Source organism: Strigops habroptila, chromosome 5, assembly GCF_004027225.2.
Source record: "Strigops habroptila isolate Jane chromosome 5, bStrHab1.2.pri, whole genome shotgun sequence".
Classification (NCBI taxonomy): domain Eukaryota; kingdom Metazoa; phylum Chordata; class Aves; order Psittaciformes; family Psittacidae; genus Strigops; species Strigops habroptila.
This window is the reverse complement of record NC_044281.2, coordinates 74,529,286-74,552,018: the sequence shown is the minus strand read 5'-3', so window position 1 is coordinate 74,552,018 and position 22,733 is coordinate 74,529,286. Positions and strand designations below refer to the sequence as shown.

The window sequence follows — 22,733 nt, the reverse complement described above, 5'->3', positions numbered from 1 at the left end:
GCAGTTTTACTAACCTCAAAAACTTCATTCCACCATTACATAGTTTGAGAGTTAAAATGAAATTGATTTCTAACACATCTCAATAAAAAAAAAAGATTGCAATCAATCAAATCATACTACTTCCTATCAATCCTTGTAATACTTTTTTGATATTTTCCGTGTCTTTCCTTCCATTAGTTTCTTCAGTACAAAAGTAATCTCAGTATATGATCTAAGGGAGTCTCCATTCCAATTCTCATCTTGAAACCTCTTAGCTCTAACCTTAGTACGAGTTTTTGTTTCTCTTTTGAGTCCTAGCATGCAGTTCTGAATCTCCTTCAATATGAATAGAGCCTAATAACATCCCAATGCAGCAAAGCTTTTCAAGGAGGCACCATGTCCTCCTGCACTTGCAGACTACCAGGTTCTGAAAACAGAGAAAGCTGCTACAAAGCTTTAATGACTTTTCTACCTGGAAATGTAGGAGAGCAATCTTTCTTGTATGCTACTTAATACTATTTGGAATACAAGTACAAAAAATTCCAAGGACTCTCTCAACAGTGTCAAGCATTAAGTAACATCCAGACTATGTGTTTCAAGCATATAATTCAATGTAGTAATAGGACAAAATAAAAAAGCTTTGTGATTAAACTCCATAAAACCAGGGAGATAATTAAAAGTATATCACACATTGTTTGACCAAAAAACATTCAATAGATTGATTTAATCTTTCCTCTAGTCACATGATGAATGAAATGAAGGCCAGTTTCTTTTAATAAGAGATGGATAGTCACCTTCATGAGAAAAACATAGGAAATACTTCTAGTACATCTTCTGAAATAGGGTTAGTCAGCATATACACAAGCATGGTGAATATCTAAGGAATGCTTTGGCTAACAGAAAATAACCCATTAACTGGCACCTCCTCAGACACAGCTAGAGATGCTGTGTATTATTATTTACTATAATCTGATATCCTTAAAAATCTTTTTGACTCAGTTTAGACCAAAGTGTACCCTTAACCAACAAAACACACAGAGCTGAGGTAAAACCACATGGAACACTTAACTGATTTTGCCATGACGACCGAAAGTTTAGCTTCAGTACTACTTGAAGAGAAAGGAGAAAAATCTATGAGGAACTAATACAGCTTATAAAAATAAACGGCAAACTCACATCTTGCATGAGTAATGCAAACTACATTAAGTTAATGGAAGCATGCCTTAAAATCCTAGTAGCAATTTTGAATAACTTTTGGGCTACAATTTATTTTATTTCACTGATAGAAGGGTAAAGGAAAAGGTTATGCTTATCTGATTAACAAGCATTTGCTAAGCATCTTTGCAGATTCCTGGAACCTTTACTGAAAAGAAATAGTTTAACTAAGCTTCCGTACATCCTGATGGACACAGTTATCTTTGGTCAGGGGTTAATTTAATAGTATCTCTTGCAGCAGTGGGATATTTGACAGTTAACTCCCCAAAATCTCTGGGACCTTATAAAAGCACAAGGGCAGTATAAGTGTTTAAAAAAAATAAAATGGACACCCTTCCAGGAAATACATAATACACCGCACCTGTTAAAGGTCACATGGCTGTTTCACACATGGAATGTGTATAAAATGGAAGGTATAGAACCACATTTTTAGTGCATTTCCTAAATGGGTTATAATAATGACTAATGTCAAAAAGGAATCAAATGAAAAAGCATGCCAAACACACCTATAAACTTCCCAACTATGCCATAATGTTGTGCTTTTCGTTCTGTATTAGTAAGAACTGTACAATGTCTTGGGTAAAACATAGAATCTTAGAATGGTTTAGGTTGGAAAGGACCTTAAGGTCATCTAGTTCCAACCCCCCTGCCATGGGCAGGGATGCCTCACACTGACAATGTAGCCCAAGACTCTGTCCAACCTGGCCTTGAACGCTGCCAGGGATGGAGCATTTACCACTTCTTTGGGCAACCTGTTCCAGTGCCTCAGCACCCTCACAGTAAAGAACTGTTTATTTTATACAAAGGCAGGGTAAGGTGTACTTACACAGAGAGCAGAGCCAGGGGCAAAAAAACTCCACACCACCAAAACAAAAAATACCAGGCGAAACTGAGAAAAGGAATGAAAGCTATTGTTTTCTTTTCAGCAGCATAACAGAGCTTCCTCTTCTGTAAGAAAAGACTTCTTTCCATCACTTACTAAATCATGTTTTCATGCTGACTAGGGCATGTTTTTGACTAATAACTGATAAATTACTGACATATCGGGATTAAAGTAGATTTAAAAAAATCATAAAAGTAGGTTTGTATGTAAATTTTGTAGTCTGATATTAAATCCCCCAGTATACCCAACCATGGATTCAGCTGCAGAGGACACACTAAACTACAGAGCTCTCCAAAACCCATACGGTGATTCTGTGAAGCAAATGATGGTGGTCCCATTGTATAAGTGCATAAATGGGTAACCTCTCTGCAACACAGGACTGAATGACTTAAGGAAATGACATGAAACTGATAAAAAAGGAAGTGTCAGCAACAAATCCTCTCAAGTAGATACTACATACATGTTCTGTCTTTTCTGCTCCTCCCACCTCACCCTCTTTGGTGTGCTTCAAGAATAGAAAGTTGTCACTCAAGAATAACCTACTCCGCCTTATGCTTGATTAGTATGTGGATGCACCCTTATTTCCCCAATGTATGTTTTCAGGCAAAGCAACCCCTTTAATTTCCTCCATTCCTTCATAATAACGGGAAAGAACTTATTCGTAACAGGATATAAAATAAAATAGAAGATAAATACTGGCTGATATTTCGAAAGCCATTGACAGCACCCAGATGCCCCAACCCCTCCAGAAAATAAGCATCCAAACACCTAGATGACTTTAAAAGTGCTACTCAGCTATGATCTGTGATTTACAGAATTTGAGAAGCAGGAAATGTATTTGTGAAGAAGGGTGCATGACACTAGCAGTTATCAATAAAAATATTGATTTGGCTGGAAAACAAAATCCTATTTTGACAAAAGCTGTATTTTCTTGACTAATTTTAGGAACTTTGGTTAACCTGTTTAATAATAAAATGTCATTCAAACGGTGTCTGTAGGTCAACTGCCTTTTACAAAAATACTATTAATGGTCACCTTCTGAGGTCAAGAAAAACATTCTCCTTAACAATGTTTTCAGCTCAAAGAAATAACTTTGCTATTGAAAGTTCCAAACACCAAGTTATATTCTACCAGTAGTGGCATATTGAATATGAAGGTTTATTTTACCTACATCATTAAACCAGAAGCAGAAATGACAGTAAACACTGATTAATTCCTAAAATATTTCACAGAAATAAGACTGCAATGATATCATTAGTCAAAACAAATTCAGTGATGTCTTTAACCAATTCTGAATGCTATTTTTTCATACTTACTTTCTATTCCCAAAACAAATGACAAAAAGACCCGTCAACTTTCAGAACAGAAGGTTGTAGCAATTTATCAATTCCCTGAGCAGCAGGGCAAAATAGTCAATTCAATTAAAGAGTATGTACTAGACCAATTGTATTATCACTCCTTGCGGAGCAAAGGGCTCCAAATGTCAACAAACTGGCAGTGAAAGAAGAGTCAATTGGTAAAAGACCGACTTCGTTTGTTTTTAAAACGTTCACGCAAAACTTCAAGCTGAAAAACGGACCATTTCAATCCTCCTTTTCTGAAGCCCATTGACTGTTTTCTAGTAATCACTGCTTACTTCTACAAAACACTTGTTAAAAATTGAGAATTACTGATCCTTCTTATCAACTTCAGAGATAACTGTAAACAGTCTTCATCCCCACTACTGTTTTCCCTCTTCAATTGCTAAGAATGACTAGGAGGAAATCTGCCTGTCATATCATGAGAAGGACAATTTCATTCATTCATTAATTAGGATGACACCTATGGAGCCACTTCACTTTTATTGTTACGAATTTTTCCCATCAAGAAGGAAAAACCAGTGGAATATTGAAAAAAGAATATTACATAACAGAAAATATAACAAAAGCACAGCAAATACAACAAATGGAACATACCTCATTCCCAAAGGAGAATAAAACATACCCAGATAGATGGTTATAGAATTTCCTTTTTAAACCTTTGATTTTAAAGATTTCAGAAGTTACCTGTGCCACCTTTCCTTCTAGCATGTCTAAACTAAATATCTCTTACTGATATTTAAGCCCATTTCTTCTTCTAGCTCGTTTTCCCATCATCATCATCAATCTTTAGCTGCTTGACTGCAGTATCACTCTTTTAAATTTTTCCTTCATGAGATTAACAAGTGAAACCATTTCAGTATTTCTTCAAGTCATTTTTTTCTAGACCTCTCTGCAATTTTTACTATCCTCTGAACTCTCAAGTTGAAACCAGAAAAAGCTGAGTGGAGCAACTGCTTTACAAGTTTCACTTAAAACACTGTTCTTCAAGGTGACTAGTCCTGTTTTATGTCTTTGTATTCATTTTCGTTTTATTCTCTTTGGATCCTGAGTTACTGTTTGAACAATATTAACAAAAGAAGTGTCAGCTCAGCAACAGAATTTTAAAAGTGTAATATTACTTAGTATGATCATTTAAATAACAACTTGCTTTTGCTGCATTGTAAGTTTCGTAAGGCTCTAAAAACCTTATTAGTATTTTATAACATTAATAAAAATTGAATTTCTTTCCCTTTGCAAACTATAGAAAAGTTATTGCAAAGACTTAATGGTAAATGTGCCGTTTACCATTAACTTCTTTCTGACAGAAAACACAATTAACCTTAGCACAACTGCTATCATATTGTTAGTAAACTGTCACGACTGTATCTTGTATATTTATCAATTTAAATTGAAAATACAAAAATAAAAAACCTAATCCTTCCTCCATAATTTGCTTCATTTCACCAGTGACTGAGGTTAAACAAAGGTAATGTTAAACAAATGAAATGTTTAAATATCATGAAAATCGGTTTAAAAAATATGAGCAAGAATTTAAACAGTAAGGTATTTCATAGAAATAAAAAAATCACACACAAAGCAATTCATCCACACAGTGAGTGCAACCCCAGTAAATCAGCATTCATGTTAATGGAGAGAGTATGTAAGCGGACCTGAACAGAAACTGATAGTTTAATATCGTAATATCATGCAGTTTATCACTGTGAATGATAAAGTATGTGAAAGCATCCACAGGTGAAACTCTGTTAAACGACCTGATTGAGTACTTGCAAATTCAGGAGGATAAATTCACATTGATACTCGTATGATGAGGATTTTATGCATTGCAATTAATCACACGGATTCTCACTGATTGTTTCAAAAGATTAAATTCTATCATACTAAAATATTATTTGAACTTGTCACCTTAAATTAGATCAGTTTCTTATTTCATATTAAACTATTATGCTGGGTTTTTTCTTTGGCTTTTTGTTTTGGAGTTGTTTGTTTGTTTGTTTATTTAAATCAGAAGTCCTGACTCTTTTACATCTAGCTACTATAATAGGTGTACAATAAGCACCATTAAAGCAACTTCCCCAAACTATACCAGCCAAGCATTAAGAAAAACAGAAATGGAATGTGAAGCATCTTAATGGAGTAACCAAAATTGTAATGATAACAAAGGTACTGTGCAATTTAATCTTCTAACTGCAAAATGATGTCTTGACAGACTAATAACTGTTCACCGCACTGTCACTCTATTCAAAGATAGATTCAAACTGAAGGTGAAGAACCATTAGGATGGCCAGGTTGGGAACAGAAAATCTTATGAAAGGCAAAGAACAGAGATTGCTTAGCGGGGTAAATCAAAGGCTGATAGGGAACATGATTACCATGTATAAATACACAAAAAGGAGTAAACATCAGGAAGAATGAAAAGCTACTAATGTCACAGAAAACGACTGCACAATAACAATTACATATAGAGTGAATGATCACATTTGTGGAAATAAAAGGAGCTTTGTGAAAATATTTTAAATTCAAATAGTGAGGAAATCTCCTCTTTAAAACAGATGGATGAGTTCATAAAAACATTTGCTTGCAACATTAGGTAACATCATCTTGATGACGGAAACAGATCCTCCTGGCCGTAAGCCATGTCAGAAGACCAATTTAAAGTTTGCAAGACTTGGACCCCAGCACATGAAACTCTCAGCCCTCCACTTTTTGTAAACTACTATATGCATCAGCAGTTAGTAAAAAAATGAGTAAAATTTATTTTAACAGCAAGATTAATAATGGAAATTAATCCTGGATAGAATAATACTTAGCATGCATCAAAACAAGGACTGAAAAGTTATTGTATGCTTCCCTTCCAAACTTCCTTTAAACACATAGTTAGAGACACTGATCAAGTCAAAATAATTAACACAGAAGATGAACGCCTCATTTAAATATGCCCAGTTCATAAGAAGAGCCAAAATAAGACCAAAGATATCAAAGGACTGTCAAAAGAACAGGGTGATTACATCCATGTTCAAGATGTTTTCAAGTAGCCCTTATTTATATGAACTGTAAATAAAATTCAAAGGTAGAGATGAGTATCTGTCTTTACAATAAAACAAAGGCAAGATCCAAGCATATCAGATTAATGTAAATTTCCAGCTCCTCAGGATGCCTCTTCTACTTAGAATGGAGAAGTTAACTGATTACTTTGCAAATAATACAGTTGCAATTGATTTTTTACCACCACTAGCCTTACCACAGATGAATACAGCTTTAAAAACGATTTTCAAAACAAATGAAGTTCTGTGGTTGATGCCCATAGAATACAAACAAAGTGTTATTAGTTTACAAAAAAACACAAAAAAAACCCCAAACAAAATCCCCCAAACCAGTGTAAACACTGAAAAACAAAAAAAAAGCAAAAAAAAAAAGCATTATCAGCTTACAGTAGGTAATACAGGTATGATGTGAATTAAATAGCACTTTGTCTTTTCTAATGCTTAAAGAGAAGGCAGCAGCTAAGGAAAAGCCTGTCCTAACTGATGCACATGGGACTTCACCACAAGAGTGCTAATATACCTGTTACTTAGGGCAAAACACACATCTGCTCACTGAAGAGCTGACCAAGTATGCCACTGAATGCCTTCCCTTTGGCATGGACACAGTAATAGTTACACCACGCTCATGTTAATGTGTGTTGCAAGAATACATCCCCAGTGAGAAAGGAGAGCCAAAAAGTTGGTTTAAAACTGTTAGAAAAAAAGCAACTCCAAGAGGGAAAAATTAAGATCTCATGGGTAAAATTTAAAATCACATTTATCTCAGATAACACTGTTCACACATTTTGTTCTTATGATTATTAGAATTAGTGTCTGCAAAAGCCACATCTCATTCTGTTTTAGGAGACTACTGAATGGCCATTTAAGTAACGCTTTTTTTCCTCAAGAAGGCAAGAATAAATATTGAGCTCAAAATGCCTAACAGCTATATAAATACCAAATTAAACTATCTTGTATTTATATTCTTGAACTTCGTATTTTAAATAATGACCTCAAGATTTATAATTTTAATTATTTTTAAATTGTTGGAGTTTGAGGGACTTCACGGAGAATGTACTGAATTGCACTGAATTCCTGGGATTGATCTTAATGTCTTCTGTAAATTCATTGAGCTGACATTTTACCACATAGTAAATTAGTAAGTCATTAACTTTGAATGTCTTAAGAAGAAGGCAAAGAAGGGATCTCATCACCATCTCCAACTACCCAATGGGTGTGTTGCAAAGAAAATACAGTCAGAGTCTTCCCAGAGGTGCACAGAAAGAAGATTAGATACAATGGACATAAACTGCAATATGAGATACAAGTTAAAAAATTGACTGGAAGAGGATCTGAGCAATCAGATCTAACTTTGAAGTTGGCCCTGCTCTGAGCAGGGGGTTGGACTGGGGACCTTGAGAGGTTCTTCCAACATAAAACTATTCTGTGTTTCTCAGACTCAGAACGTCTTTATCCACAGGAAGTGAATTTTATGCTATATCTATATTCATTTGATGAAGAAACCCAATATGAAACACTTCCATTAGAGATAATTAATACAAACACTTTGCTATCAGTGAAAATTAGTAATTTCTGTAAAACTCATAGGTACACAGCAGAGAATTTCTCAGACACTACCAATAAGAATAAAACAAAAATAAAATTACCTTAAATGAAAACAATTCAAAGCCTGCACAAAGATGGTATTATGAGACAAAGCAGTAATGATGATTCTATATACATACAAACAGCTTTTATTTCACTCATTTGAGAATATCTGACAGCTTGAATGGTTTTCACTACCTGGACTGCTGGTTAATATAGCAATTTTAACAAGACTGCAATCTGTAACAATGTCAGTCTTGCGTATTTTTCTTGTCACAGTAAAGGATATAATAAAATGAAAAGACAAGAAAATAAAATGAGAATATCACGAAACGAGAAGTAAAAAGGAAAGAAAGAAAGGCAGAAGATTCACTTTCCTCCAGTTTTGTGTAAGGTTTGTTCATCAAGAGGTAACAAAAGGAAAGATTAGAACTATGAATAAAGTTCAAGATAAATAATAATGTAGGACTACAACAGCAAAATTTGCAGAGCATATTGGTCTAAAAAATAATTTTATCAACTTTAAGAATATAAGTGTTCAAAGCAAGTATTCTATAACCAGCAGTTCTTATACATTTTCACGGGAATCACTCCCCAGTTCATGCCTACAAAGATCATCTCCTAACCCAGTCGCAACAACATACATAGTAATACAATACAAGTAACAGAACTTTTGCTCCTTCTGCATATTTTACTATTTATACATACAAGGAGATTGCATTAATCCTTCTGGCAAAAGCACCACTGTGAGAAACTAGAATAATACAAATTCAAAATGGCATGTAATAAACTCTAACTAATGTGAAATATAATTGCAAATAGAGATTTGCATTTCTACAGATATGTTTCTAATGCAAGGCACAATAAGATTATTGCATCTTTGTTGTATAGTGTTATTTAAAGCTTTTGTCAATAACTGGCAAGAAAACAGTATCATTATTAATATGTTTTTATTTGGCATGCTGAGGGAAGAAAGTGAAAATAACAGGTCACTTTAACTGAGCCATTATCCAAGGATGATAAGGGGAAGGTAAAAGTAATAAAAACTGTCTTTGATAGTATAAATGTGGAATCAAAGAATGAAGATCATTCTCAAGGATATTATTCTGGACTCAGTGACACTGAAAAACATTTGAGGTTATTGTAGATAATCATTACATTCCCAATGCTATGTTGAAAGGGCTATGGAGACCCCGGATGTATAGAGGCAAATACTGAATGTAATGAAAAGAGTGGATTGGAGTCGCAAGAAAGAGCAGGAGAAGTGATGCTAAGGTTGCTTCGCTTCCTTCAGCAGCACAGTGTGGCCCATGGAGGAGCTGATGAAAACACCCTTCTTCTGCCCCCTCACGCACAATGTTAACTCTGTATCCGAAACAGATATCATCATGTTTGGAAACAGACATCCAGTTCTGACATCAAGAATTCCCAAGGGACGCTTAAATATTGGAGGGTTCAAAGAAAAGCCATGAGAATGACACTAAGACTGGAGTAAAGCTGAAGAAAAGGTGACGGAGTACATGGTATTTACAACAGTATATTCTTCCTAGGAGGAAGCTCTTTCTAGCATTACATTGTATTTCAAGATTGGCCCATGGAAAGCTACACTTACCGTGAATTACATGTTCTTCAACAGTGGCAATAATTAACAGTCAGAATTATTAGCAGGAGTCTAGTGCATATCCCATTTCTAGAAATACCTAAGCCGACTGATTTTTTTTCTTTTTTACTTTTTAAATATATGGTCTAGCTCGAACAGCAATTAATTTGTGAAAGCCTATGCTTTAGTTTATGTCTCATTTCAGATTATATGATCACAGCAGCCCCTTCTAGATTTATCATCTATGAGACATAACACCAAGGTAGCAATGAAATCAAGTGCTTACATGAAAAAGTAATGACAAGTAACTAATGTATTTAAAGCCAGATTCTAGATTTTAAAAAAAGCAGATGACCTGCAAGCTCTCCACCCTCTTGTTTAATATGCTTATCTGGCTATCTATGTCTGTTAGTTGTTTGTATGACTTCCCTGAAGGCACAGAATGTGTTTGCCTAATATAGACCAAACAGTTTTGGTTTTTTTTTTTTTTCCTGTTTCTTCACAATATATGCAATTCACTTCCTGATAATAAAGAATTCAAGACATTTTTAAAATTACATAATTACTACAATTTAAAGGTCCTGAAAGCATTTCAAATTAAAAACTAACAGTCAACATTTCACAATGAAAACAGAATCAGAGCTCCAGCATCCTTTTGCCACAGTCTAAAGAAGTGAGAATTCACACTATAACCTAACAAAGAACAGAAGTAGCTTCCCAATATCTGTCTGATTAATAGTCAAGTTTGCATGTCTAAGCTGATCTTGGTGCTTCTTGTGATTTGCCCAACTTTGTGCTATTCTTTCTTTGGTTCTCAGGAACAGCATTTGCAGAGTTTGACTTCCTCACATCTTCACACTGGTTAGCCCAGCTCGAACCATATAAGCATTAGTTAACCCATGAGGAACTACAGAGTGGCTCTGGATTTGAAAATCCTGGAGTCTCACTGACTAATATTTTAATTCTGTTATTTCATCACAGAAATTAATACATTGGCCATATAGTTAAAAGATTAATATCTAGCTTTGCAAAAAATAGAGGTATACATGAAATCTCATCACAGCAGAAACACCTTTGAAGAAGTGCCAAAGGCAACTATTTTCCGTTCTCAAAGATTGTCTTTTAGTAGCACATATAAAGTTTAACTCTTTTCATCTGTGACTACAATAACTCCTACACATTAGAGTGTCACAAAAACACCGACTCACTAAAATAAGCATTTTTAAGCATAAATGTCTCCTTAATCTAAGGTAGCACTCCAGTCATTGCTGTCAAGTTTACCTAGAGCTGGAAACTACTGTTTCCAGGGTCACTGCCTCAGAGATAGCTCACCATCACATACCTTGTTGGTTCAGTGCTCAGAGGTCAGATTTGGAGCCTTGAGGTCATGGGACACAGGACTGCTGCTGCTGAAGGACCATCCTATGATGCAAATGAGCTCTGCTTTGTATCTTAGACAGGGGATCCAGTTAGGCCAGGTATGTTGCAGCTCTGAGTGACAGTTCAGAGCAGCCTTATCAGCAAAGACAAGACGTAGGAAAACCAAACGCTGCTCTAACTCGAAAACCTGAAACTCCTGTCAGTGTCAGGACCACAATCATGTTGATGAGGCTGGCGAGACTGTCATTGTTACTCAGCAGATGTGGGGTCCTTGAGAAGCCTACTTCACAAACACCTTATGTTGGAATTTTCAAGTCGATTTTGGGCCACTGACATTTTGTTTGTTAAGAAATCTTGAAAAACCACAGATTTGGCACAAATCCAAATTTAAACAAAAATATGAGTAACGGAAATCTTGCACGTTGTTCACATTTATCTATAAAATCCTTATTTGAGAGAGTAACTAAGGTTTCTAGAGCTGACAGTCATGATTATATGGGATGAAAATATCTATTCCCTACCACCATCTTCCTATTTCTATTCTGATTCCCTAAGAGCCAAACATTTACTTTCAAATTACCCTGACTGTGTGTGAGCCATTCTGTACAACCTTTATAGGCCCCTGCGGTTCACCAAGGCATGGATGTTTTCTTCAGGGCGAATCTTAATCTTTGAAAGTCTTTTTTTTATTATTAAAAGAAACATGTTTCCATACCCTGTCGTATGTTCCCTCACAAAATTCCCAAGAGGAATAGTTGATTTATTTTCCTTTAGCTAATCAAAAGTCCTGAACAAATTAAAGTTATCATTAAGCAGTATTTTTCTGTATTTCATTCTAAATGTTCTAACTATAATTTACTTCATAAACTAGATAAGGGAAATGGAAATTACGGGGAAAAAAATCTCAATATCTACTTGCTAAACATCACAGGGAGATAATTTTTCTTAGCAAATAGCATATCTATATATCTCTATTTTGATATACAGCTACCAGTAGATGGTGCCTTGATCTGTCTGGAAAAGAAAAGCCTATACAACTGGCACATCAGTTACAGGAGTTCTTATCTCAGACATTCAAATTATACGCCAATTAAAACTATGCATCATTGAGGACTAATTATCCCTTAATTAGGTGGTTTGGTTCCTCTAAATCATCAGCTGAACTATTAACAGTGCTTCTGCTTTCTGAGAAATATATCAACTATGTTAAATATTTACAGATGTTCTGGTGGCTCATATTGAACCTTTTCTAAGGTGACTGGAAAAAGAAATGTACCAGGGAGACTAATGAAATTAGCATTTAAGTTTATCTTAGGGGTGTAGAAGTGGGCACAATATGGTTGACAATCTCGTTCTGGTATATTTTAAGACAAATATTAACAGCTCTATCATTATTTATTAAAGACGAAAGGTATAATCTAATCATTAGAAAAGACCTCCTCATTTTAGCAACATTTCAGGATTCATAGGAAGCATTTTGGAAAATGCTATATTGGATTTGGGCACATTAAGCTTTCGGGAATATTATACAGTCTTATGATTTATTCTCCACGCAATTGGCCTTGCAACTACAAGGAAGTAAGACATTCTATGATTCTATTCTATGATACAAGGAAGAAGTTCTTTACTGTGAGAGTGGTGAGGCACTGGAATGGGTTGCCCAAGGAAGTTGTGAATGCTCCATCCCTGGCAGTGTTCAAGGCCAGGCTGGATGGAGTCTTGGGCGACATGGTTTGTGTGTAGTGTCCCTGCCCACGGCAGGGGGTTGGAACTAGATGATCTTAGGGTCCTTTCCAACCCTAACTATTCTGTGATTCTATGATAGTTAATTTTCCGAGACAAGAACCAGTAGGCTTCTGGTATTACATTTGATTACCTCAGAAAGAACAAAGGTAATCACAGTTAGTGTAAGAGTCCACCTTAGAGTACTAATTTTCAACTACTTTATGTAATGCAATAATTATACATGTAAAACTTATACCTGCAATAATGTAACTATGACAGAGAATTTTTAATAATGGTATTTCATGTGTTGAAAAACAGATTAGAGCTTAGTTTTAGAATCTAGTAGTGAAAGAAAAGAATCTTTACCTTCACGCTGTTGTCCCACTGATTTCAATTCTAAAAGAATTTTGAATTCCTTCCCTTAGTGGAGTTGGTTTTTTCTAAAACTAATTCTAGAGCAAAAATTCTATTTACATTGAATTGAGAAACAATGACAACATCTTTTTATATATTTTAATCAAATATAACATACAATCCTATACAAGATAAAAATTGAAATCTCCAAAGCTTTTTCTATCAAACAAACTAAATGTTTCCACTCTGCCATGCCAAGAAAGGTAATCAAATGAGCCACTTTGGCAGACTATCCAAGTGCAAATGTATCATTATGTTAGTGAAATCTGGTTTTTCACATCTACATTTTCTACTTTACGATCATCAGTTAATTCCCTTACTGTCTAATTTAATACTTACAGTCACTAGATAAAACCTGACAAAATACTAAATACTATAGTTTAACTTTCCTTCAAAATCTCTTCCAAAGCACTGCATACTCCTAAATTTGTGGTTACCTGAACCACTTCCTTCCTATGCTCAGCTACAAAGTTGTGTTTGGTTTTCTCCAGTCTCATGGTCCCACCTTTCTGCTTTTGGCCCTGCAGTTTCACATGTCACTTCCTTCGTGTTCAAGGCTGGATATTACCTGGTGCCTAACCTGACCACATTAAGCTTGAGTTTTGTTTCCAACTCTGTAGAGGATAATTTTCATAAATATATGTTGCTGTTGTTATTGTTATTTATCATTATTATCACTAATCCTTACTTTACACTATGATCAATATCATCATCCCTACTGAAAACCAAAGCTAAGGATATATTCCTATTTTAGGCTGTACCTCAGCCATCTATAAACTAACCCAGCCTGTACTGCCAGATGCCTTCTATTCCTGGTTTTTTTCTGTTCATAAAGAATTTCATGCTCCTTGCAGAACTGTAACTAAATGGTAATTCAGTGCATTCCCCAGGTTTTTGTTCTTGCTATACTAATTTCAAACCTCTTTTTAAAAGGGGTGTTATATTTACTGTAAGAAAACATCAAAGTCATTTTGGAAGCTAATGTATCCACTTCATCATCAATACCTGTTTAGTGTTTCAAGAATTATAGTGTCTTCACACACAGCTATATGCAGTTACTCAGCAGCCTCTATGAAAACCATTAAGGCACTTAGAAATTGAATCATTCTCCATAAATCACAAAGATTAGATTTAGGTGTGCAGTCACTGATGGGAATAGGTTCTGTGCAAACATAGCTACATGTGGATAAATATACACTTTCCAAGCAAAGAATCCAGAATCATGACCTTTGCAAAATTCGGAAAGGTCTTAAAATCCAAAAAGCTCTGATTTTTATTTGTTAATTTAGTAATTAGATTTGTGCTACTGTTTTAACTTCTAATGGCAATGACAGGTTTTACTTCTTGGAGCTTTTACAACATAAGTCATTTGTAATGTTAAAAATCCAAAATGAACTCCAAAACAAAAAAAGCTGAAATAAATTATGCTACACAGTAAATTTTATTACAAGGGTAAATATGTTTCTTGATTTATATTACACTCCTCCTTCAGTTGTGACAGACAGGCTATTAACAGGGGAAGGAAAATCAATTCTGAAACAGGAACCAGTAAACTAAAAGAACACTAGTTTCCCCTAAAAAAAAAAAAATAGTAATCTCTTAAATATTTATGTATGGAGTAGCTTTGATTATTTGTTGTGTTACATACAAATAAAATGTAAATCTTCACCATAATTCATTCTTCTGTTCTGGCATATACACTAATACAGGGTGCCAAAGATGATTTTCCTCAGAAACAACAGTGCAGAAAATAAAAAAGAACCCAACACTATGCTACTAAAGCTTGCAGTAGGCTTGTTTAAGAATCACTAAAATCCTTCCTTCCAACACATTTGTGCATTCTACATGTACACTAACATCATGTCTAACTTTGCTGTAACGGTAATTGCTCTATGCTGTGGAAAGATGTTAGATTAACTGGAAACATGTTAGATTAACTATTCTATGATAAAAAATGAGTAACAAGCTTCTTTTCATTAAATACAAACCTAATTTTACCAGGCAGTGCTTTGCTGCTGAGGTCAAACCTTATAATTTAAACTGACCCTCCCAACTAAAACTCAGACACTTGTGAATCTTTCATTTACACTATAGGGAGGAAAGGAACTAACAGTTATCTTCAGATGTGGCTTTAAATCATGTAGAAAATTTTGCTGCTCAAGCACAAACTGTGATCAGACTTACAAGTTTGACGTTTATAAAGAGGTATAGGATACTGAGATACAGCAGCTGATCCAGAAGCAGGAATGCTACTACTGTCCTTAGAGACAAGTACATCAACCAGATAGCCAGGACAGCATTTTAAGGGTAATTGCTTGCTTCCTATGCACTTGCTACTTTTCAGAATATGGGAGAAAATGATGAAAAAAAAGGAAAGACTTTTGTTAGCAGCTTCAATGACAAAAATGCCTGGCCATAAAATTAGTTTCCTGAGTGAAGAACATGTTGCTACTGCTGTCATTAATATTGCTGTTATTAATAGCTGTCAGAAGCCCAATCTTTATGACTGTTTCCTACTTCAGGGACCACTGACTATTATTTGAGGTGTTGGCTACAGTCTGAATTACTGCTTTTCAGTAAACATTACAGCTTTCAAATTCCATTAGCAGTCGAGTCTGAATTACATCTACTCTCAAAAAAAAATAAAACTGAGCAGAAACAAGTTATGTAGCTTTGCCACATATTCAGTTCAGCAATCTAGCCAATTTAGAGAACAGCATTTTCTCATGGAGTCCTGTTTAACAGATGTATAAGACATGGAACACCTAAAGGTTGGGACTGCCAAATGTAGGGATGATAAATCATGTCCTCTCACTTGGTCACTTGAACCCTCTAATAACAAAAATACTTTATACAGATTTCCTCTGAAAAGATGCATGAACTGCTGTGGCCTATGAAAGTCTGGAACAGCTCAGCTTAAGGATCTGTATTTATCCTCACTTTCCAGTCAACTCTGCATTACAGGAAGTGGAGAAAAAGTGTGATATAAACTCTGCCAATAATTCGACAGGAAAACACCCCAACATTCATGTGCCAGCATATAACTATTACATACGTCTGAGAAAAACTGGTAGCTGTCCATGTTACACCCGATAACAAGCCTATTTGTGGAAACAGCTCTAAGCTGAAGATGTCCTATATCATCATCTTTCTAATGACCCCTTATACAACTATGTCACATTTCTGCTTCTCCTTTGATGTCAAGGAAGAAGAGATCATATAGCTAAATAAAATGCTTTTAGCATCAGGAAATTTAAATGCATCTTTTTCCCTTGAGGGTTGCAGAGCTCTCTTACTAACTGAACACCAAGCTGTGTGCCCATAGCCACTATGGACAGAAGAAGGGTGCTGAGCAACAGGAACCTAGAGTACAATTTTTTAAAGAGAGCAGGATTTAATCTGAAACTGAAAATTTCCTGAACAGTTTCTATGGTTGGCAAGTAACTCATTGCTATCCAGTGCTGAAGAACTTGTACTCTGAAGTCATTAGGCTCACCAGCGACAAAAATAAAATGGGTCCTTGGGTAGCTGCTGGTGAAGAGTTATCACAGACCAGCACATCTTCAGGAAATTGTTGTATGGACACAACCATCATATAGCCTTCTTTCAAAGTCAGGAAATCATATTTCAAAGAAGATACTTTCTGTTAGAATCATCAGGGATTTATTACAATTTGGGGAAAAAAAAATCCTCCAAGCTTGTGAATATGTAACATGCATAATAAAAGCACTTGAGGAATAACTGTGAGCCATTTACACAAATAAACAATCACCTGCTGGGATGTACAGTTTTTCCTTGTAGTCATGAAAATCTTGATAAGAACTGAATGCAAAAATAGAGCTAATATGGGTGACTTTGACAGAAAATGAAACTAAATGTCTTGTATAATGAGACACCAGCACCCAAACCTTCCCAATGAAGAAAGACACAAGTAATCTTAGCTCCAGTGCCAGTGTAAGAGAAGGTGTAAAAGGAGTGATGAAATGCATATCAACAACACAACTTGAAATATCAGTTACAAGGGTAGTAAGGTCGCTATTTCTGCTTCCTTAGGAACCTACTCTTTATATAATCAATTCTTGACAAGTCACATTGAATAATGTAAATGCAGGAGACTGGTACTCAGATTGTATTTGAAAAATGGTAGATGTGCTGAAGTGAGCACTTAGTTGTCTGCAAAAGTATTATGTAAAAGGCATGTGCCAAATTTCATGTTGCTATCTTACTTATTCCTATGAACAGAATAACTCTCAAGGAAGTCACAGTAATTTCCTTAGCTCTAACAGGATTAAATGAAACCTTCAGTATCTACTCGATATAAAATATCACTATGTTTTAACCAGCATGATCTGACCAAGGCAGCGTGACTGCATTAGTGGAAAGGATTACAGTGCAAATAGTTCTGTGTCTATGACCAGATGTATAGGCCAGCTCTTGTGACATCCAAAAGCCTGCACTAGAACAGACTGCTAACTCTCTAATCACCATAGAAAGACAAAGGTGACTAATTCAGGAAACTACTTTCTAGACCATTTGAAAGTTTATTCAGAGACCATCTAGAAGAGATCCCCATTTCAAATCAGAACTCAAAGCCATCATCAGAGTCCTTTCATCAGTATAACAGTAACATCAGGATTTTAATAATTATCATGCTTTAAATGGATTCCTTCTAATGCAGTAATAGACTGGTATTACTTCTGCATATTGGGAAGGTGAAATCTGGTATGCTAAGAGACATAAAAGATCATAATTAGTAGAACTGTGATCCCACTTAGTACTGGCCTTGGAAACTTCAGCCTCTGGATAGGGATGAACCATGACTTCCCTCTGTTAATGCTAAGTCATAGCAAGGCTCATCATTTTTTTTTTAAATATCTATTCTATACAGAATCCTGAAGTTAACTAAGTAAAACTAAACTGTTTCCTCTGAAAAGCTCCCTAGTCCATTTATCATTTGAAGATTTTATCTACTGTTAGAGCACCAAACATAAGAAATCAATATAGATGACGCAAATTTCAGGTATTTCCTTGGGAAAAAACAAATGACAGCTTAAACCACATCAGAGCTAAATAATAATCTTGTTGATTTAGGAAGGCGAATATAAAGGACAATAATAAAAATCCTTAAACAGTTTCCATAACTGGACTTCAGTGTTCCTTTTCTGCTGCATAAAATTGGAATTACTTAATTTCTAGATGGAAGAAGTTATTTTATGAAAAATCAGCAGTACATGGAAAAAATGCAATACTCAAGCACCATTATCTCTGATCCAGAATCATCCAGACTGATGAATTTCAATGTGCCTCAAAAATAAATACAGAAAAATCTGTGCAACTGTGGCAATTTAGGAAAAATCTAATTATGGAGAAGTCTGATTAAAAAAAGAGGGAAGGGGGGAAAGAAGGGATTTAATCAATGATCAGGGATTCCCTTTATCATGCATTAAAATATGTTATTACCATTAAGGTGTTATGCTGCAGTGGAAACAGCACAAGAAGGAGCTGAAATCTGCTGCCATCTGACAGAGTTGCACGTTAGGAATACATCACCTTAATAATGTTTGTCTTACAATCATGACACAGACACCTTCTAATCTTCAAGGTGAAAGGAGTGTGTAATGCATTTACAGCTTAAACTGCTTCATGCATTTGTTTAGGAAGGCAATTGAAGTTGTCCTGTGCTTAGAAAGTGGGATTGGTGAGTATAAAAAATACCCCTAATATGCAGAGTAAAAGAAAGCAGTTAACCTTCAAGGTTTGTTTGTTGTGGTTTTTTATAGAAACTAGTACATGCATAAATGTTAATAAATTCATCCTTCAACACTGTGTAACACATATTTACATTAACATTCATGTACGGTTAAGAAAACCCTAGCTTTATGTAACAAGACAGGAATATTTATCTGCCAGTTTGCTTAGAAGATGACTGATTTCATCCAGGAGGCTTCTCAGCAGATGATTTTATCATTTATATTTACATATATGCAACAGGCTCTGTATTTTATAAAAATTAGGAGGTGGGTCCACCAAAATGGAATTCTGCATAATAGTTGGAGTTAACTGGCAAGTATTTTGAGCTTATTCTGGTCTCCTGAGAAATCATTAGGAATTATGAAGTTTTATTATCATTTTAACAACTTTATTTTTAAGAATTAATTCCATAAGGGAGCTACAGCCAAAAGTTGGTAATCCACATAACAAGCTCCTTGATTGGTGCAGGGGATGCAGTACTTAGAAATGCAACTATAGTAATGGTAACTATATAAATAAACTTGTAATATTTATAAATATGTAATATATTATATATTATTAATATAATCAATATAGAAATGATTTATATATAAATAAATCATAATAGTAAATATTATATTTATAAATTTATAAATATGTTTATAAATAAATAACTATATAAATATTGCTGAAACTTCGGGGGGGCGGGAACCAATCATCATTGCATTGATTTTTCTGACTCTGTCACTGCACAGTATCTCACTGCTCCAGAAAGTACTCAGTGAAATTGATTCCAATGAAGTCAAAGAAGAATATAAATTCTAACCAAATATACTTAGTGTAACTGAAGTTGGTAGTACTGCTATATAATATAGACACTCAACCTTTAAGAAAAACAGAGGCTAAGAAACCTAGTGATTAACAAAAGATTATACTCAAATATCTAGCTACACACATACGTATTCGTATGCCTTCTTTTATGTATACATCTAAATGCATAAGATATATCACAAATAAACATTTCTGTTCAATAATTTAAACTTCAGATTTTAAAATCAACAGTTTCAAGTCAACTTTACTACCATAAGCAAAAGCGTCCTAATTCTTATACACAAAAAACACAGCATGCAAATAATACTATTTGTATACTTTCTGTATGAGGGAAAACATGAAATTCAATGTAAAGCTAAGATGTCGACATGTCGACAGCACAAAACAGTCACACTAACCTGTATTTTGATTGGCCAGGAGAAATTGCTGACATAGACATAGAAAGTGATGTTTGGGTTGCTCCGAAAGTTGAATTTTTCACAGGAAAAGCTATCTCTGTATTCCTTAATATTAGCTTTCGAAACAACAGGAATCTCTTCTCCAGATATTGTTCCAGCTAAAAAAAAAGAAAAAAAAAAAGAAGACTTATTTACATTTATCACAAATATTCATCAACATTAATGGTGCCAAAGTAAATTTGCACAAGAAACTTAATTTCTTTGATTCATCCTACAACCTTAACAACCCTTTATTACAGTTTACATGGCATATTAGACATATTTCATACACATACAGAGAATTCGTAGAAACTGTTACTCTGGTTTCAAAGGATTATGAATTAATTATAACATTGATAGAAGTGATATGAATTTTAGAAGAAAGTTGTTACGGTCAGCTAAACAGATAATATGCTTTCCTCTAGTAATTTACATTCCATTTCAGTAAAACCTCACAGGTTAATAAAGCTTGAAAGTGAATTTGGCTACATCTTACATTGTTGCTGTAGAGTTTTAATTGTTCATGAAAGCTTTAATAACATATCTACTAATAAACATATATCATTTTTTGCAAATACATGGATGACTATGCTAAGTTGTAATAAAGGATTAAATAGAATTTACTAAGCATGTTAAAATACTTCAGAATTACATTGATGAAGAAATTCATGAGTTTATGTAACAAACTCTGAACCTTATTTTCTTTTTTTGTTTTCAGTTTTAGAACAATTCCACTTTAAGCATCATGCTTCTCCTTGGATGTGTTTTCAGAAAGTCAATAGAACCAATTCAGAGAAACTGTCTAAATAAAGCTTTTCTTCCTTCTCAAAACAAAGAAGAGTAATGGGGTTCAAAGCTGGAGAAAAATAGATAAGCAGTTCCTTTTATCAGCATACACAGAAGAACTTTATTGTTTGATATCAATGTTAAGGTTAATAATTAAATTTTTAGCTTGAATACTTAAACAAAGAAATAAAATCTCAGTCTCTGCAGTAGTTAAGGAAGTAATTTATCTTAATTAAAATCACAGCATTTCATAACACTGTCATTTTAAAAATTTAAATAGACTACAAGCTTTTCCTACCAAAGTAATTTTAATTGAATAGGAGAGAAAGTTAACATGTTAATGAAGCTTTGTTCAGATTGCAAATTATCATCTGAGGCTTAAATAATATAATTAATAATTGCATAATGATAATGGCAATAGAACACATTTCGTAAAGTTTTATTATCAAAATTAGCAACAAAGAGACAATCAGGTTAAAATAGTTTAAAGGATCATGAAATCATATGGGGAAAGGTCATAAAACAAAAATTCACCCTCACCTGTAGAACCAATAGACCATGTAATATTGAGGTTGAAGTTGTTTGATGCATTAATTGATATATCCAAATTTTTATTTGACTAGATGAAAAAAGAAAATATATTGAAGTTAACAAAATATATCAGAATGTATTGAATGTAACTATTGCACATAACTGAAAACAGCCTTTTAATCACCTTCCATTTTCCATTTTATACATAAATAGTAATGGTAATAATTCAGAGCCAAAGGCAATCCTTTCTTTTGCTTTAGTACAAATAGGGTTCAAGTAAGCATATAACCACACCAGCCACCTTTTCAGATTGTGATAAAAACACTGAAATAATTTTCTTTATAAAACTAGAGAAAAAAGTTCATGGCAAATGGCTACATTTTAATTACAGTCCAAAAAATTACTTTTCTCATCTGCTAATGAAGATTTCCTAACTGAAGGGTATATTCCTTTAATTCATCTCAGGAAGATACAGAAACTTGTTATTCATGGGAACAATAAAATAAACCAGCTGATAATTTTTTGGAGTATTAGTTGTTCTGAAGTACATCTACCATTTAGAAAGTTTTAGCAGTGAATGCACTGGAATAATTTTCAGTCCTCAAACACATTTGAACTATCTCTAATACCTTATAGGCACTTGGGAAACCTTTAATCATGGTCAAATGTAATGGAAATCTTAATCATGACTCTCCAAAACTCGTCTAGAGTTAATAACATTTTCTTACCTGTTCTGGATTTGCTATAAAGTTTATGGCAGTGTGATGGCGATCATCCTCTTGTAATAAGCTGAAGGTAAACTGGTAATCAATCAAAAGGCTGTCTGTGGGCAAAACAGAAATTAAAGATAATAAAACAGATTCAAGTGTAAATATATTAATAATTTTATGCAAGCATAAAAAAAATTACCTTTCATGTTTATTTTAAAAGGCATGGAGTAACCTATGTATCAGAATTATTCCAATGCATTTCGCTGCTTTAGTATTTGCACTATAATGTCCTGAAGCAGCCAAAAAAAAAAAGCAGCAACAAAAATAACAAAATTAAGAAAAATAACTATATTAAGAAACAGATTCTACCATGAAGGCAGAGCAACTACTACACATAATGAAATAGTCATTCTTTGAAAAGTAATCATTCCAAAGTACGCTATCAAGTATTGTTAGTTTTGAGAGTTATCAGTTCCCTAATTTTACTCAGAGGTAATTATTCAAATATTCTGTTCAAAACGCATTT

General features: G+C 34.3%; 1 protein-coding gene across 5 annotated transcripts in view; it reads right to left on the bottom strand.

Moving 5' to 3' along the window:
* Window positions 1-22,733, bottom strand: part of ATRNL1 (attractin like 1) — a 513,588-nt gene that overhangs the window by 278,618 nt on the left and 212,237 nt on the right. For all 5 annotated transcript variants that reach the window (XM_030487970.1, XM_030487973.1, XM_030487971.1 and 2 more), the window contains exons 22-24: window positions 22,226-22,320; window positions 21,507-21,585; window positions 20,142-20,299 (exon numbers count right to left, since the gene is read on the bottom strand). In XM_030487970.1, the coding sequence (XP_030343830.1) occupies window positions 20,142-20,299; window positions 21,507-21,585; window positions 22,226-22,320 (332 nt within the window). The remainder of the gene's footprint in view (window positions 1-20,141; window positions 20,300-21,506; window positions 21,586-22,225; window positions 22,321-22,733) is intronic.